Source organism: Mixophyes fleayi, chromosome 4, assembly GCF_038048845.1.
Source record: "Mixophyes fleayi isolate aMixFle1 chromosome 4, aMixFle1.hap1, whole genome shotgun sequence".
Classification (NCBI taxonomy): domain Eukaryota; kingdom Metazoa; phylum Chordata; class Amphibia; order Anura; family Limnodynastidae; genus Mixophyes; species Mixophyes fleayi.
This window is the reverse complement of record NC_134405.1, coordinates 169,239,930-169,257,680: the sequence shown is the minus strand read 5'-3', so window position 1 is coordinate 169,257,680 and position 17,751 is coordinate 169,239,930. Positions and strand designations below refer to the sequence as shown.

At 45.4% G+C, this 17,751-nt stretch overlaps 1 protein-coding gene across 3 annotated transcripts in view; it reads left to right on the top strand.

The window, feature by feature from the left end:
- LRRK2 (leucine rich repeat kinase 2) overlaps positions 1-17,751 on the top strand; it is a 173,818-nt gene that overhangs the window by 88,276 nt on the left and 67,791 nt on the right. For all 3 annotated transcript variants that reach the window (XM_075208827.1, XM_075208826.1, XM_075208825.1), the window contains exon 31: positions 10,381-10,508. In XM_075208827.1, coding sequence (XP_075064928.1) covers positions 10,381-10,508 — 128 coding nt within the window. The remainder of the gene's footprint in view (positions 1-10,380; positions 10,509-17,751) is intronic.

Here is a 17,751-nt window from a genome sequence, read left to right as displayed (position 1 = left end):
GTTTTAGTAAAGAAAACACGTAACAGGCATAGCAGTAATTAACAAATACAGTGCATAGTGTAGAGTTGAATGCTCTCTTAATACTGCCAACAAACAAACAATCAAAAAGAGAGATTAAAAAAAAACACATTTAACATTGGAATATATTTAAGACGTAGACATCCGGGGAGTGGAAGGGGAATAAAAACAAGGGGGGAATTGTCGGAGATAAACCAGTCAATAAACAAAAGTACCAGTAAGATGATTTTATGATCAACCAATGAACGCCCTGCAAGAACGTTCAGCATAATATAATAGAAGTTAGGAGTTAGACCCAGAACTATATTCTGTAAAATACTCATACCATATGAACCATTTAATCAATTGTGAAGAGGTTGCTATATCATAATTAAAACCAATAGTTTCCATCTCGTAACTGTGTTGAATTTTGCTAATAATTTTAGAAAGGGACGGGATCATAGAGGATTTTCAATTCTGAGCTTATGCAGCTCTAGCTGCGATGAGTATGTGCCCAGTTACATAGTGGTTGTGACTCTGGAGTTGAGGAGGGTAGAGGTGTAACAGTGCAATAGCTGAGGATAAAGCTAAGTTAACCTTGGTAACCTGAGTAATTAACTGAAATATCTCAGTCCACAATGGTTGAAGTTTAGGACATTTCCAGAAGATATGTAGAAGTGTTCCAAACTCCCCACAATTCCTCCAACAATATTTGGTTTCTGAGGGCCAGATTTTATGGAGCTTTTCTGGAGTGAGATACACCCTATGGACCATTTTAATCAACATTTCTGAATGGTTGATACATTTTGACATCCTGTATATATTCCGATAAATTTTCTCCCACATCTCAGTTGATATAGTAATGTCCAGGTCCTTTTCCCAGACAACCTGCATCGGGAGATCCCGATTATCAACAGGGGTTAACAAGAGCCTATACCAAGTGGAGATACCTCCTGCATAAGAAGTAGGGGAAAGATATAGCATAATATACCGAGTGGAGCTGGTCTCGGAACCGGTGGGTATGCGGGCCAGGATTGTATCCAGTGTCTGATTTGGAGATAGTATCTGCCTAGCTCCCTGGGCATTCCGGAAATCGAGACGGAGATTATTATTATTTTTTCTTATCATTTATTTGTTAGGCGCCACAAGATTTCCGCAGCGCCGTACACAAAGCAAACAGTAGACTATACAGGGTATAACAATACAGAACAATAAACAAAAATACCAATGCTTCAGAAACTCCAGTTAGGTCAATGCAGTAGAGGCGGAGTAGAAGAACAGGTGTGGAGACAAGAGGGAAGAAGGCCCTGCTCATTCGAGCTTACATCCTAAGGGTGGGTGAACGAACAGACACAATTGGAGGAATTTGAAGTGTGGGGAGAGGGACCGGGAGGAGAGAGGGTAGAACGTTTGGAGGAGATGCGGGTTAGGTAGAAGGTTGGTAGGCTTTAAGGAACAGGTGAGTTTTGAGTGCTTGTTTGAAGGAGCACAGATTAGGAGAGAGACGGATGGAGCGAGGGAGGTCGTTCCAGTGGAGGGGGGCGGCACGGGAGAAGTCTTGGATTCTGGAGTGGGAAGTGGTGATAAGAGTGGAGGAGAGGCGGCGGTCATTAGCTGAGCGTAAAGAGCGGGCAGGAGTGTGAATGGAGATGAGGTTAGAGATGTAAGGGGCCGTAGACTGAGAGAGAGCCTTGTACGTGGTGGTAAGGAGTTTGAAAAGGGTTCTGTAGGGGAAAGGGAGCCAGTGTAAGGCAAGGCAGAGAGGGGAGGCAGAGGAGGAGCGGCGTGAAAGAAAGATGAGCCTTGCAGCCGCATTTAGTATAGAGCGGAGGGGTGCGAGGTGGGAGTGGGGGAGGCCAGTAAGGAGGATGTTGCAGTAATCAAGACGGGAGATGATGAGTGCGTGAATGATAGTTTTGGTGGCTTCCTGAGAGAGGAAGGGACGGATGCGGGCAATGTTGCGGAGTTGGAAGCGACAGGCTTGGGCGAGGGATTGAATGTGGGGGGCAAAAGAGAGAGAGGAGTCAAGAGTGACCCCAAGGCAGCGGAGTTGGCCGACGGAGGAGATGGTGGAGTTGTTAACAACGATAGAGAGGTCATGGTGGGAAGGGAGTCGAGGTGGGGGAAAGACAATGAGTTCAGTTTTAGAGATGTTAATTTTGAGAAAGCGCGAGGACATCCAGGAGGTGATGGCTGAGAGGCAGTCAGATACACGAGAGAGGAGGGAGGTGGAAAGATCAGGAGAAGATACCGTATTTCCCCATGTATAAGACGCACCTTTTTCCCAAAAATTTTGGGTCCAAAACCTGGGTGCGTCTTATACAGGGGTAGCGATACAGGCTCAGCGGAGGGGGGGGGTGATCCAGTAGGAGGGGGACAGGCAGCGTGTCCGCGCGATCCAGCAGGCGGGGACAGTCAGCGGGGATGCAGAAGGCAGAGTGTCAGCGCGATCCAGCAGGCGGGGACAGGAAGCGTGGATGCAGAAGGAGGCAGAGTGTCAGCACGATCCAGCAGGCGGGGGACAGGCAGCGGGGATGCAGAAGGAGGCAGAGTGTCAGCACGATCCAGCAGACGGGGGACAGGCAGCGGGGATGCAGAAGGAGGCAGAGTGTCAGCGCGATCCAGCAGGCAGGGACAGGCAGCGGGGATGCAGAAGGAGGCAGAGTGTCAGCGCGATCCAGCAGGCGGGGACAGGCAGCGGGGATACAGAAGGCAGAGTGTCAGCGGGGATCCAGCAGGCAAGGACAGCTACCGTAATATTTTTTTTCCAAATTTCGGGGCCAAAAGTAAGGTGCGTCTTATACATGGGAGCGCCTTATACATGGGGAAATACGGGTATGTAGAGTTGAATGTCATCAGCATAGAGGTGATACTGAAGACCGAAAGAGGAGATGAGAGCGCCAAGGGAGGAAGTGTAGAGCAAAAATAGAACAGAGCCTTGAGGGACTCCAATAGGGAGAGGGGAGGGGGTAGAGGAAGAACCAGACGTGGATACAGAGAAAGAGCGGTTAGCAAGGTATGAGGTGAACCAGGCATGGACCGAACCGGAAAGGCCGAGAGAGAGAAGAGTTTGCAGCAGGAGGGGGTGGTCTACAGTGTCAAAGGCCGCGGAGAGATCGAGGAGGATGAGTAGGGAGAAGTGACCCTTGGCTTTGGCTGATAGGAGATCATTGGTAACTTTGGCCAAGGCAGTTTCAGTGGAGTGGAGGGGGCGATAGCCAGATTAGAGGGGGTCGAGGAGGGAGTTGACCGAGAGGTGTCTGGTGAGGCGGCTGCAGACAATCCGCTCGAGTAATTTGGAGGCAAAGATGAGAAAAGAGATAGGGGGATAATTCGCAAGGGAGGTGGGGTCAAGATTGGCTTTCTTGAGGATAGGAGAGATGAGAGCGTGTTTGAATGAAGAGGGGACTGTGCCAGAGGAGAGTGATAAGTTGAAAAAGTGAGCCAGGTGAGAGCAAGCAGTAGGAGTAAGAGAGCGAAGGAGGTGAGAGGGGATTGGATCAAGAGGACAGGTAGAGGGTGGAGAGGAAAGAATAAGGGAGCGAACTTCATCACCAGATGTAGGGGTGAAGGAGCACCAGAGCTGATTAATAGAGGGCGGTGAAGCGATGGTGGTGGCGGGAGAGGGATTGGAGGAGGAAATGTTCAGTCTGATGGCCTCAATTTTGGAAGAGAAAAAGGTGGAGAAGTCAGAGGCGGAGAGGGAAGATGGGAGAGGGGGAGGGGGGGGAGAGAGGATGGAATTGAAGGTGGCAAAGAGGCGACGGGGATTGGAGGACTGAGAAGAAATGAGGGACTTGAAGTAGGATTGTTTAGCAAGGGACAGGGCAGAGCAGAAAGAGGAGAGCATAAATTTAAAGTGGAGGAAGTCAGCCAGGGAACGAGATTTCCTCCAGAGGCGTTCAGCTGTGCGAGAGCATTTTTGAAGGAAGCGTGTAAGTTTTGAGTGCCAGGGTTGGGGAATAAGGCGTCGGCGGCGGATAGAAGAGGCCGGGGCGACAGCGTCTAAGGCAGTAGTGAGGAATTTGTTGTAGACAGAGGACGCCTGATCAGGGCAGGCCATAGAGAGCAGCGGTGATAGGAGAGTTTCAAGATAGGAGGAGAAAGAGATGGGGTCAATGGCATCAAGGTTGCGCCTGGTGAGGGTGGCTTTAGGCGAGGCGGGAGCGGGGGAGGAGGACAGAGTGAAGGAGAGGAGATGGTGGTCAGAGAGTGGGAAGGGAGAGTTGGAGAAGTCAGAGAGATCGCAGAGATGAGAGAACACAAGGTCGAGGGAGTGACCAAGACAGTGGGTAGGGGAGGAGGTCCACTGAGTGAGGCCAAGGGAGGAGGAAAGGGCGAGAATTTTGATGGTGGCAGGGTCAGAGCAGTTGTCAATAGGGATGTTAAAGTCTCCTAGTATAATGGATGGAAGGTCAGAGGAAAGATAATGGGGGAGCCAGGCGGCGAACTGGGGCCAGGGGGACGGTAGATGACGGAGACACGAAGGTGGATGGGGGAGAAGAGCCGAATGGAGTGAACTTCAAAGGAGGAGAAGGAGAGGGAAGGTAAAGTGGGAATGACCCGAAAAGTGCAGCTAGGGGATAGGAGGAGGCCCACTCCACCTCCTGGACGATCATCTGTTCTGGTGGAGTGAGTGAAAGAGAGGCCCCCATAGGAGAGAGCAGCAGGAGAGGCAGTATCCGAGGGAGTGAGCCAGGTTTCGGTAATGGCAAGAAGATTGAGATAGTTGGAGATCTGGAATCAATTGTGCTAGTGCAATTATGGAGAGACTAGAGGAGGGAAGGTGATAATCTGGTAAAGACGGCAACATTTTGTCCCAGGTAGAGAGAGAATCTCTAACACTTCTAAGTGTCGGCGCAGGCTGCGGTCTGTTGGGTTTATCCAACCCTAATAGGTCTGTTAATGGAAATGAGGAGAGACTAAACTGCTTAATGTCCACCCAGGGCTTTCTTAACAGGAGAGGGGCATGCCAATCTCTGAGTTGATCAAAATTAGAAACATACCAACATGCGGCTATTTTAGGAGTAGCCAGTCCGCCTTTCATTTTAGATCTAAACATTTTATCTCTTGAAAGTTTAGGTCGTCTATTGTTCCAAATGAATTTAAACTCTATAGTATAAAACTTTTTGATCAGAGACATGGGCACTAAATAGGGGATGCATCGAAACAGATACAGGATCTTCGGAAGGAGCATCATCTTTAGAGCTGCAACCCGTCCCATCCAAGAAATCTCAAAGCTTGTCTAGGCTTTTGTGAGCTTATCAAATTGACCTATCAGTGGTTGATAATTATGCTGGATGATCAAGTTAGGGTCTGAGGGTATACGTATACCTAGATATGTCATATAGGAGGAGCACCATTGGAATTGATATAGAGACTTAAGGCGTTCCACAGTGTCATGTGTGAGGAACACCCCTAGAGCTTCGGATTTGGTAGAATTAAGCTTGTAATATGATACCTCTGAGTATTCTTGCAATATGTGAAATATCTCAGGCAGGGAAGACTCAGGATTAGAGACAAACAAGAGAACGTCATTAGCAAACAGACAAATTTTATGTTGAAAAAACCCAATAGTAGTCCCCTCCACCTTTTGGATCCAATCTAATTTTAGGAACCAGGGGTCCCATAGCTAGAGCAAAAATCAAGGGGGATAATGGGCAACCTTGTCTGGTGCCATTGCTAATCTGGAAGGCAGAGGAGATAAACCCGTTGCTGAAAATCCTAGCCGAAGGATTACTGTACAGAGTGGCTATAGCTGGGAGAAAAGAGCCCCTGAAACCAAACTTGGTGAGGACAGCCGTCATATAGTCCCAATGGATTCTGTGAAATGTCTTTTCAGCATCTAAGGACAGCAACAGGAGCGGCCTAGAACTGACTGAATGAGTCTCAATAATATTCAAATCTCTCCTCGTGTTATCAGGAGCCTGTCTGCCAGGCACAAATCCCACCTGATCTATGTGAATTAATTGCGGTAGAATAGGGTTTAACCGATTAGCAATCAATTTAGCAAATATTTTAAGATCAGAATTAAGAAGTGCTATAGGTCGATAATTGTGGCAGTGAGTTAGATCTTTCCCTGGCTTTGGTATGGTGATTATCTGTGCCTTCAGCATTTCAGCCGGTAAAAACGTGTCCCTAGTTGCTGAATTAATTAAGTTAGTGAGTACTGGGGACAGTTCAGACCGGAAGGGGGAATAGATGTTTTGCGTAAACCCGTCAGGGCCTGGGGCTTTCCCCTCGCTTCATAGACTTTATAGCGGTTTGAATTTCCTCCTCCGTCTAGTCTGAACACAGAGCCTCTGCATCTTCAGGAGGTAAAGATGGGAGCGAGATAGAAGCAAGAAACTCATTGATAGTTTCAGGGGAAGGTTGAGTCAAAGTTGCATCTGCCTTTAGATTATATAGCTTTTCATAATAGGAACTAAATCTATTTGCAATGGAGAGAGGATTAGAAATATGAGTACCTTGGGCATTACATATAGCTCTGATTCTGTTGATAGCGTTCTTCCCTCACAGTTTACGGGCCAACAGCTTACTAGCTCTATTTCCTAAAGTATAAAATTTCTGTTTGAGCTTAGCTATAGCCTTATTAACTTGTAATAAAGAGATTTTGTTAATTTTCCTACGGATGTTTACTAATTCGGCCTTAACCTTAGTATCCTGTGGAGTGCGCTTGTGAAGGGCCTCTAGAGATGCCAGCTGTGACTCGTATGAGGCCAGAACTTCAGGCTGCGTTTTTCTAATTGTTGCTGCGGCTTGTATTGCCGCCCCCCTCATAACAGCCTTAAGGGCACACCAAAGGACATATACTGAGGTGTCCTCAGGTTTGTTGGTCTCCAAATAAGAGTCTAAAGCCACCCGCATTACCTGACTTCCTTCTTTTGTTAGTATGTGCTCAGCTAACCTCAAGGGCCGGTCTCTAGCAACAATCTCCAAATGCCAAACCAGAGGAGCATGGTCCGACCAAGTAATGGGTAACATCTCAATTTTCTTTATATACTGTAGGGACCATTTGTCAGATAAAACCAAATTCTTGAATCCGAATTATGGACATGGGAAAAGAACGTGAAGTCCTTTTCGCCTGGATCTAGTACCCGCCATACATCATATAAATCATATTCCGCTAACATTTGAGAGAAAGCTAAGGAGATCGCGGTGAGAGAAGATTTAAACTGTTTGGAAGGGCTGGAGGAACGATCTAACTTTGGGTCTGGGGCAACATTATAATCTCCCATACATAATACCATTCCTCGTTTGACCTTGCAAACTGCCTGGCAAAGCTTCCTAAGGAATGGGATCTGTCGGGATTTAGGGGCATATAAAGAAACTAGGGTGACATATTGGAGACCAATCAGAGACCTGCTTCTCTAGTTTAAAAGGACACTTCGCTCCAATTAAGATAGCCACACCGTTTCTCTTAAATGGACCAGAGGCAGCATAACAAGTGGGGATACTTAGGATTATGAAACTGCGGGGAGTCATGTGATGAGAAATGTGTCTCCTGAATAGCTACAATATCAACCCCTTGGGATGTGAAGCTTTTAAGTTCAATCCGTCGTTTGTTGGGGGAATTTAAACCCTTTGCATTAACAGAAAGAAACCTAAGCATATCAAGAAAGTTTCAAATGAGTAGTACAGCTTAACCAGGATTCTCTTGTTGGCGGTCTTCGTTTCCAAACATTCTCCGACAAAGGACAAAACATGGAGGAGGACACAATAGGGAAGGGGAAGACAAAAAGACATAAAAAAACTGAAGTAGTCCCCATAAGGTAACTAATATTTTGCCACTAATTATGAAAACAAAATACACAAGTGTCAAGACTAAATATGTGGGGACGTGTGCCCTTGCATCCTTCTATATTATTGACACTTCTCTATTGGAAGTCTAAATGGATGATTCCACCCAAGGATAAATTTTTTTTTGGAGTGGATTAAAGTAAAATAGAAAATGTTTATTTTCTACACTCCCATGATACTCCGAATCGGTGTGACCCCCTAATTGCTGTAACAGTGTGGAGCAGGATAGCCTGTCTCCTGTAACGGCAGGCTTTTTATTTAAACAAAAAAAAAACAAAAGCGTGGCTTACAATGGGCATCAATAAGCCTACTTAGCTGTTGTTAAGAAGCCCAGGAGTTGAGGAGGCTGAAGATTTCCCTATGTTAAGTTCAATTATATTGCGTCCCACCTGAGCCAATTGGTGGCCAATTCTGCTCCCTACCATTGTATTGCTTGGGTGGATTTGAAAAGCCATTATACAGGAGTCCTTTTCTTGGCTTCAGTTTGGTGCCTCTCCTGCACAGACCAGCCACCCATGGCTAACCTCGTTTCCCATAAATTCATCTGGGGGTAAATGTATCATACTCCGGTTTCTTCAACTTGAGGGAGTTCGGTGAGATGACAGCTAAAATTTAAAGCAGCGCTTCCTTGTAAACTTGCCTTTACAAGGCAGCGCCGCTTTAAATTTTAGCTGTCGTCTCGCCGAACTCCCGCGAGTTGAAGAAACCGGAGTATGATACATTTACCCCGTGGTGTCTCTGGGAATTTTACAGGTCCAGATGTAAATGGTTTTCTCTATTTTCCCCCTGGTGCTGCTATGGAATAACCCCAATTTGCCTCCTGGGAATTCCTCTCCTTATTCCAAAAAGTGCATCCAAACCAGGATCCGGGTGATTCATACTTATTAATAACATCTGAGCCTCCGTGTTGGATTTATAACTATAATACAATCCATTCCGTCCCCTTTTCTTTGAAATTTTTAAGATGCATCATTTTTTTATGTCCCTCCTCCTGCTTGATACCTTATGAGAGCTTACCTTTTTTGAATGGCTATGTTTGAAAAGGGTATAATCTCCTCAATCTATAATTGGTTGATTGAGATTACCTTTGACTCCCAAGGCCGCCATGAGCGGAAATGGGAGAAGTCTTGGGCCCAACTCTGGATGAGTCCTGCTGGAGAGGTTAGAGAGGTGATTGCCACTAGCTATATTTACACATAAATGAAGGCAACTGCTTACAAATTGTATTATAGGTGGCATTACACACCTGACAAACTCTACAAAATGTTCCCTACGTCCTCTCTGAGTTGCTGGCGAAACGGTGGTCAGAGGGGGTGTGCTTATCCACATTTGCTGAACCTGTCCACTTCTGGAACATGGTACTTTCTGTTCTTAGCATAGCGGACATTGTTTAAGGACCCCTGAACCTTCATTCTCTCCCATCCCCTACCAGATGAAAGCACTTCTCCTAACAAGCTGTGGCCAGATTTCTAATAGCCACCCATTGAAAGAATCCAGATTCTCCTACCATGTTGGCTTTTAGAAATTATGTTTGGCACATCGAAGCATGGATTGCATCACTTATTTACTCCATGACAAGCCACACAAATTTGACCTCGTCTGGGCTCCCTGGTACCTTTTAGGGAAAGCTGTAGTTGTTTGAGAGCCTCTATCCTGCTCTGCGCTTCATGAGCTTTCATTCCCTTCCTGGCACGGATTCCGAGCAACGTCAGGCTGGGTATGTGTTGCCCAGGCCTGTGTTGTAAGTTTGGTTGTTTTTGTTTACATTATGGGCTGCCGTACATTTGTCTACCTATGCCTGACATTTGCTTTCATGTAAGCTATGTTCTTGTGTCTCCCTCCCCCACCCTCTATTGGTTACCCCTTCCCCCTACTCCCTCACTATCCTGTCACTCTCTCCTCAGGTTCACCTTTTTCCACTCGTAATGTAAAAACTGAAGAAAACGATTTGTATGAGGGGGTTATGTTTATTGTACCTGCTCTTTTTTGTTTCATTTTCTAAATAAAGTGTAAATAAATTCTCAATGGATTTTATGCTACTACCTGTTTTGCAAAAGAAGCCATTTGTTTTCACTGCACTGAGAGATGAAAATTCCCTTTTCCTTGCATTATTAGTGTGTTTATATGTTTTACCTAGCTTTATTTAAATTGCCGTTTTTAATCTAGCCATCAATATCCCCGAATTTCGTCCATTTGCCAGGATTGCATTTTGAGATATTTATCCCTGATGATGCTTTTGTGAATTCAATGTGATTTCGTATCCAATTCATAATAAGAAATTTTAACCTTAGGTCAAAATGGTCTTTTAAAAATCAACTACAATGAATAGTATCTTTTTTTTTTTTTTTTACAATGTCACAGACAATTACACTCACTATTTGATGCATAAAGAATTATACAAATAGCGTGTTTGCTAATATTATGGTCCAGCATGGTGGAAGCAAAGTATTTATCAGTGCTTATTTGCTCAAGGATTGCACCATGTGTGTACATCATACTCAAACGCTTGTCATTGTTGTTCAATCTTCAGTATATAGGAATGCAATGCATAATTATCTTATCCTCTGTATTTGTTGGTTTCAGGCCAGGAGGAGTTTTATAGCACGCACCCACATTTTATGACACCACGTGCTTTGTACCTTGTGGTTTATGATCTCAGCAAAGGAACCTCAGAAGTTGATGCTATAAAACCATGGCTTTTCAACATAAAGGTGATCATCTTTATATATTTGTTTTGGTGCTTATTAATTTTGTGCAATAAAGAAAAGGTCCAATTCAAGTCCTAATAAACCAGTTTCTATTAATTGTACAAGCAGCAGAACATTTTTCAACTTGGGTTCATACCTAGCTAAATGAAATATTTAGCCTGATGTAACCAATAAAGTGCCTTCCCTATGGGGTAAATTATATGAACCCACAAAGAGCAGGAAAAAGAAACTTAGGGATAAATTTATCTAGCTGTGGTTTTGAAAAAGTTGAGAAGTTGCTTATAGCAACCAATCAGATTCTACCTGTCATTTATTTAGTACATTCTACAAAATGACAGCTATGGGACAGAATGGGATTGGATGCTGTAGGCAACAACTCCACTTTTTCAAACCCGCAGCTTGATAAATTTACCACTTAGTGTCTGATCACTCAACGAACTTGTATGCCGTTTCTGCCACCACCCAGCAGTCCGTATCCAAAGTAAGTGGACAGGAAGATCCCGCCAGTCATCAACAAAAGCACTGCTTTTGAGTGGTGTCTGTAGCTGCAGCATACCGTTCCAGGTGCTTGGTAATAACAGCGACCATTTTGCTTGCTACAACTGGAGTAAGTCTGTGACAATTGACCTTTACAGTCTAGTGAATGTCTGGTGAACGACTAACAACAGTAGGACTAGTCCATAACGAAAACCAATCCCGAACACTGTGGCAGGTTAAGCCCATCTAAAAACATCTTACACTGTTGAACAGTGACACTGGATGGACATTCCATATTAGAATAATTGGTTAATGCCACTATGATAATCTGTCGGTCATAAGGGAGGTAGGAAGGAAGGGGAAGAGAAGGTCTCAAGGACCATGACCTGAGGGGTAGAAGTCCCATTTCAAATTACAGATGTGACACAATCAGAAAAGTAATTGCAATTCTGGTCATTTTAGCTTGCATATGAAACGGTTTGTGACTATTGTGCTGATTATTGTTCTGTTATGTAGTCCTAAAAATTCTGCTTTCTCCTACATTCAGTTTGGGGACATTGGGGTATAGTGTAGGTGAGATAGGCATGTGGCACTTTAATAAAGGTGTTAGCTAACACTAGCTCCTCCCCCTCCATACCCCAGGATAAGCATGAGTTTAGTTTAAGTGCCTAGTCGTGTAGGATGTGTGGGGCTGCCCTGTTGTTGTTTTTTTTATTCTTGATTATGTTCTTTTTACCTGGCTGCCGACTGGTCAACATTCGAGGGGGCCATTTGGAGTTCATGGAGGCTGTCTGCTATGATATTATTATTATTATTAATTTTTATTTATAGGGCGCCACAAAGTATCCGTAGCGCCGTACAAGGACAAACAATGGCACAGTAAAAGGTGAAACAGCACAGTACAAGTAACAGTAAGCACTATAACTCTGGGGGCTCAGGCACAGCATGAAAGAGAAGGGAGGGAGGGGAAGAGTGAGTATATGCAGGTAACTATGGCCCAAGAGGGTGGGCACGGATGACAGGTTGAGAGTCACTGAGGGGAGCGGAGAGAAGCGAGAGGAGACAGAGGGCAGAGGGACTGAGAGGAGGTGAGCTGAGTAGCTGGAGAACGCAGTTAAAAGTGATGGAAACAGAAGGTAGGAGAGCCCTGCTCAAAGGAGCGAACAATCTAAAGGGAGGGGAAGACAGACAGACACATGGATGAGACGGGGAGATGGGAGAAACGGAGACTGAGTCGAGGAAGGGGGAGAAGGGAAGAAGGGATGAGAAAGAGAGGTAGCTGACCGGTGGGAGTTTAGGCATGAGACTAGAAGGCTTTAAGGAAAAGGTGGGTTTTTAATGTTTGTTTGAAAGAGGACAGATTAGGGGAAGTTCTGATGGAGCGGGGGAGCTTGTTCCAATGGAGGGGAGCGGTGCCGGAAAAGTCTTGGATACGTGCGTGAGAGGAGGTAATCAGAGGGGAAGAGAGGCGACGATCGTTGGACGATCGCAGTGAGCGGGAGGGAGTGTGAATAGAGATAAGGTTAGAGATGTAGGGAGCAGTGGAGTTGGCGAGGGCCTTGTAAGTCAGAGTGAGGAGCTTGAAAAGGATTCTGTAGGGGAAGGGGAGCCAGTGAAGAGCTTGGTAGAGAGGGGATACAGAGGTGGAACGGCGAGAGAGGAAAATAAGCCTAGCAGCGGCGTTAAGTACAGATCTAAGGGGAGCAAGATGAGAGAGGGGGAGGCCGATAAGGAGAAGGTTGCAGTAGTCCAAGCGGGAGATAATCAGAGAGTGGACGAGAGATTTGGTGGCATCCTGGGAGAGGAAGGGCCGAATGCGGGCAATGTTGCGAAGCTGGAAACGGCAGGATTTGGCGAGAGAGTGAATGTGAGGGGCAAAGGAGAGAGAGGAGTCGAGGATGACAGCAGAGTTGGGGAACAGGGGAGATAGATGAATTGTCAACAGTGATGGAGAGGTCAGAGGGGAAGGAGGTACGAGAGGTAGGAAAGACAATGAGTTCAGTTTTAGCAAGATTGAGTTTAAGAAATCTAGAGGACATCCAGGAGGAGATGGCAGAGAGGCATGCGGATACCCTGGAAAGAAGGGAGGGAGAGAGATCAGGAGAGGAAAGGTAGAGTTGAGTGTCCTCAGCATAAAGGTGGTACTTAAGGCCGAAGGAGCTGATTAGTGCACTCAGAGAAGAGGTGTATAGTGAGAATAGTAAGGATCCAAGGACAGATCCCTGAGGGACCCCGACTGGAAGGGAGGAAGAAGGGGAGAGAGAATCAGAGGTGGAAACAGAGAAGGAACGGTCGGCAAGGTAAGAGGTGAACCAGGAGAGGACGGTACCGGAGAGGCCAATGGACTGAAGGGTGTGAAGCAGGAGGGGGTGGTGAACGGTGTCAAAGGCTGCTGATAGGTCGAGGAGAATCAGGAGGGAGTAGTGGCCCATGGCTTTAGCCGAGAGGAGATCGTTCGTAACTTGAGCCAGGGCAGTTTCAGTGGAATGGAGGGGGCGGAAGCCTGATTGGAGAGGGTTAAGGAGGGAGTGTTCAGAGAGGTAGGTGGTGAGACGGTTGCAGACAAGTCTCTCGGGTATTTTGGAGGCAAATGGGAGAAGGGAAATGGGGCGGTAATTGGAGAGTGAGGTGGGGTCAAGATTGGGTTTCTTGAGAATGGGTGAGACGAGAGCATGTTTAAAGGCGTCTCCATTCCTATCTCGCGTTCTCCTGTCCATTTGCGATGACATGGCTGCATGCAGTGCCAAGGACCCAGTCTGACTGTAAAGTTTCAGGTTTGCCTTTTCGCTGGTCCTGGGGTGAGTGCTGCAGTAGAGGATTATTTTCTATTGCTCCTTTGTGCGGTTCAACAGAGGAGAGGGGAGAAGCTGCTGCCGATGTCCATTGCAGAAGTGCGGACACGCTGCGTGGTTATTTGCAGGGCAAGTAGTCGCGCTGTTCTATTGATGCTGGAAGCGCCGTTTTCCTTATACAATGGCCAAAAATCCATTCTCTGTATATCTTTATTTAGAGTCTATATTAAATTGCCACTGAAAGTTACCTAACAATTTCCGCTCTCACACCCTGCTACTGAGTCAGCTGATTTTATTTTTATATATATATATATATATATATATATATATATATATATATATATATATATATATATATATATATATATATATATATATATATATATATTATATATATATATATGATATATATATATATATATATATATATATATATATGATATATAGATAGAGAAAATATATATTATATATCTTAAAGCCGGCAGCCGTTCACATTATCAAGAGAAAAAAAAACAAACAGCAAAAAAAAAACCTCTGCTACTGTTCGATTTCTGCAGTAATTATGCAGCACACGGTATGGACAGCTGTGTGCTGTTTGGAGTAGGGGATCGGAGGTACTCTGGTAGTGCCTCTGCTGTCACCCTCTGCTTCCCATGTGGGATACCTCCAAGGAATCGGCCACATCCGCCGCAGGCTGTGCACCTGCATCCCTAGCAGCGGCTTCACAGCTGCAGTCGCTGCTCCACACGGAGGTTATCAGTAGGTAAGTGCAGTCCCTTTTCAGCACAGTCCCAGTGAACGGAAGGACAGAAGACAAAGTGCACCCCTTAGGAGGCTGTCTCTTACTAGAGGTAGCCATTATCAGGTAGCGGTTACACCATAGTGTAAGCACCTACTAGTCACTGGATTGATAGAGGGGGGGGTTGTCCTGCAGAACAGCTGTCAATTCAGTGCTGAGCCCTTCGGGGATAGTGCTTCTTCTCTCTCTTTGCACTTTTTCCTTGGTGGTCTCTCACTCTTTGCATGTGCAGATGCCAGAATACACGGCCATTTAAAGCTCCAGTTTCTCCCTTATCTGTCCCGTATAAGGTAGGGTATCGGGCTAGGGTGTGTATGGTTATCTTTACATGGTTGGGGCTCTTGGACTCTATAGCAGGCTCACTTTCTGTTTGATTGTGCGCTGCTTGTTTTTTTCACTGTATAGTTCAGTGTGTTTGTCCCTTCTGTGTATATTATAACATATAAAGTGGGAACCGAATGGGTTTAGGCTAGGGTGACTTGTGTTAAAGTTCACCTGTGCCATTGAAACTCTAAATGGCCGTCCTCATGATCAGCTTGTACGCTTTGTGCGCATCTTGCCAGTCTAGGACTGCAAGCCGTAATGCCCCGGGAGTTTCTAGCCGATTCCAGGGAACCTCCTCGGTTCAGTCACTGTCCAGTGCTGGGACTCTACTTCACAAATTGCGGTCTGTATTAGTGGCCAGCCATTCTCCATATCACTCTCTGGGAAAAGTGGGGTAGTTATACTCCTGATTCTGCTGGACCTGGAGTTGCGTTTCGACGGAGCCATCCTAAGTACGTGGTTTTGCAACTTCGGTACAGGGTTTGGTTTTCCGTTATCCTCTTCCTTAGTCAGATGGTTATGTAATGCTGTGCCTTCCTTCTCTTGTAAGAGCAGGCATATGGCAGCACCTTGGCAGTGTAGTCAGTCAGATTCTGACTGTTCTTACCAGAAGGGTGAAGTGGTGGTTCACACTTAGGTGGAGAACTCTTCTATGGTGGCGGAAGTTTCTCATCCATGTCAGAGGGTAGATGATGGACTACATGCTGTCCGTCAGGCGTAGTCCCTGAGACTGTGCAGCTATCTTCTCTAAGCAGCTGATCAAATAAGTCTTGTTGTGTCCTGTTTTCTACCAGTTGGATGATTTATCAGTGGGCCTTGAAAGTCCTCTCCTCAGTTGTGGCGCACTGGGTACTTCTCCCGAGGGTGGTTACTCACTTGCTCAGGTTAATAAGGCTGTTTTTATCCCACCACAGCCATTAACAACGGCACAGACTATAGAGTTCAGGTTGTCTTTAAAGTTATATTTATGGGACGGGTGCATTCTTGCTGGCCGCCTTAGTGTTAACAGAGGTAGACTGTTGATCCAATTAGCTGTCTAGGGGCGTGGTTATCAGACTGGCCAGATTTTGGCCTGCTTCCTTTAGTGGAACACATTCACAGAGTTATTAATTATTTTTTTTGAGCAGGCAACTCTTGCCGGATATTGAGTTTTGCAGTCTCTGATCGTCAAACTGTATGGTTAAGTCCTGCCAGCTACTGTAGAGTCTAAGAAAGGGGCTCTGGATGTACTTCTTTTTTTTTTTTTTAGTTTTTATGGGGGTGTTTTGTTTGCCTTTCGGCTTGACACCATGGTAGCAGAAGACAACAGTATCGTTTGTTCGGTTATTGCTACTAAAAACCAAGTTGTCCGGGGTCTGGGCATTCCATTTACTTCATGTCGGCAATTTAAGTTGGAGGACAGGCAGTTGGCGGGTCATCTATTCTGTCCTTTTGAAGCTGTTGTATTGAGAGCCTGTCTCTTTCCCTTAAGGGACTAATGGTTTCGGCTATCATGGATGCCTGGGTCATAGCATGTACAGATTTTATTTTTTTCACATTCTCCTTGGTATCTTCCATTTGGTGGTTATTTTACACATGGTTTTCCGCATATCCATGTAGACATCTAGTTCTGCAAAAAGATGTTTAATCCCTCCTTTGTTCCGGAGTGGTATTTTTGGTTGCGCAACTAAAAGACTGTTTTGCTCCAAAGTTCATGTTTCTTGTACAGTCATTCCGGCTGCAATAATTTCTAAATTCAACAGCTCTCATCTGATCTGTATTGTCTGTCATTCCGTCCTTCTCCTGCGGTATGCCTGTTGCTTTTTGGGTGGCTACAAACGTACAATATCTGTGGGGTTGACCAGTCTAATTTTTTGGTTTAGACATTGGTGGTAATGGATGCCACTTTTGCAGTTGGGGTGCCATCTGTTTTCACGCTCGGGTTTTCAAGGGCTTTGGGCCCTTTAAGAATTCAAACTTTCACAATAATGGGACTTCGAGTGGTGTTCAGAGCTCTATTCAATGTGCAAGGTTTGCTGCAGACAATACAGTTAATGATAATATCAAACAGTGCTAAATCGGTGCCATACATAGATACACCGGGGTGTCACCAGGCGTTTGTTTGCCATTAAGGCAACACACAGGTTTCACGGTAGCCCTCAGCTCATGTTCGGGCGGTCATAGGAAATTTTCTTCATAAAGAGAAATTAATTTTAAATCCGATTTCTCTGCAGGTGCTATTGGCTGAACCATGTAGTTCAGCTCGCCTATTTCTAAACAATAAATCCTCTGTCTCTGTATCTGCCATGTCCGTTTTTTGATGGTCCCATTTGTAGCTTTGCGTCAATGGGTCTTGAAACATGTGACGATTTCTTCAGGGCCAAGAGATCTAGATCTGTTAAATCAGAGTCTGTTATCTTCTCGATTTCTAACATCTGTTTTTTGCGGTGTGGCTGTTGAAACCATAATCGTTTGAGATAAGGGTTGTTTTAGCACGTGGCACAAACCAAGTTTTGGTCATTGATGGTTCAGTAGTTGAGTGGCAGACAAGAATTCTGAGGCCCAGATTCGGTTCCCGACCAATGCAGCAGTTTTCTAAACCTGTTCAGCCAAAATGCTCTTTCTGTTGTGAAAACATGTATTGCCTAGTTCAGTGGTTCCCAAAATTTTGCAGTTCGCGGCACCCTTAGAGTCTCCAAATTTTTTCAAGGCATCCCTCCAAAATAATTATTGAGCAGTCCTGTTTTAGAAGTAGTTGGGTCAAATAATTGTAATAAGTATTTAGGTCAGGACAGAAATACTTATTTAGTTGTATGCAAAAATGCCCCCTCTGCATCCAGACACTCTGCCCCCTCTGCATCCAGACACACTGCCC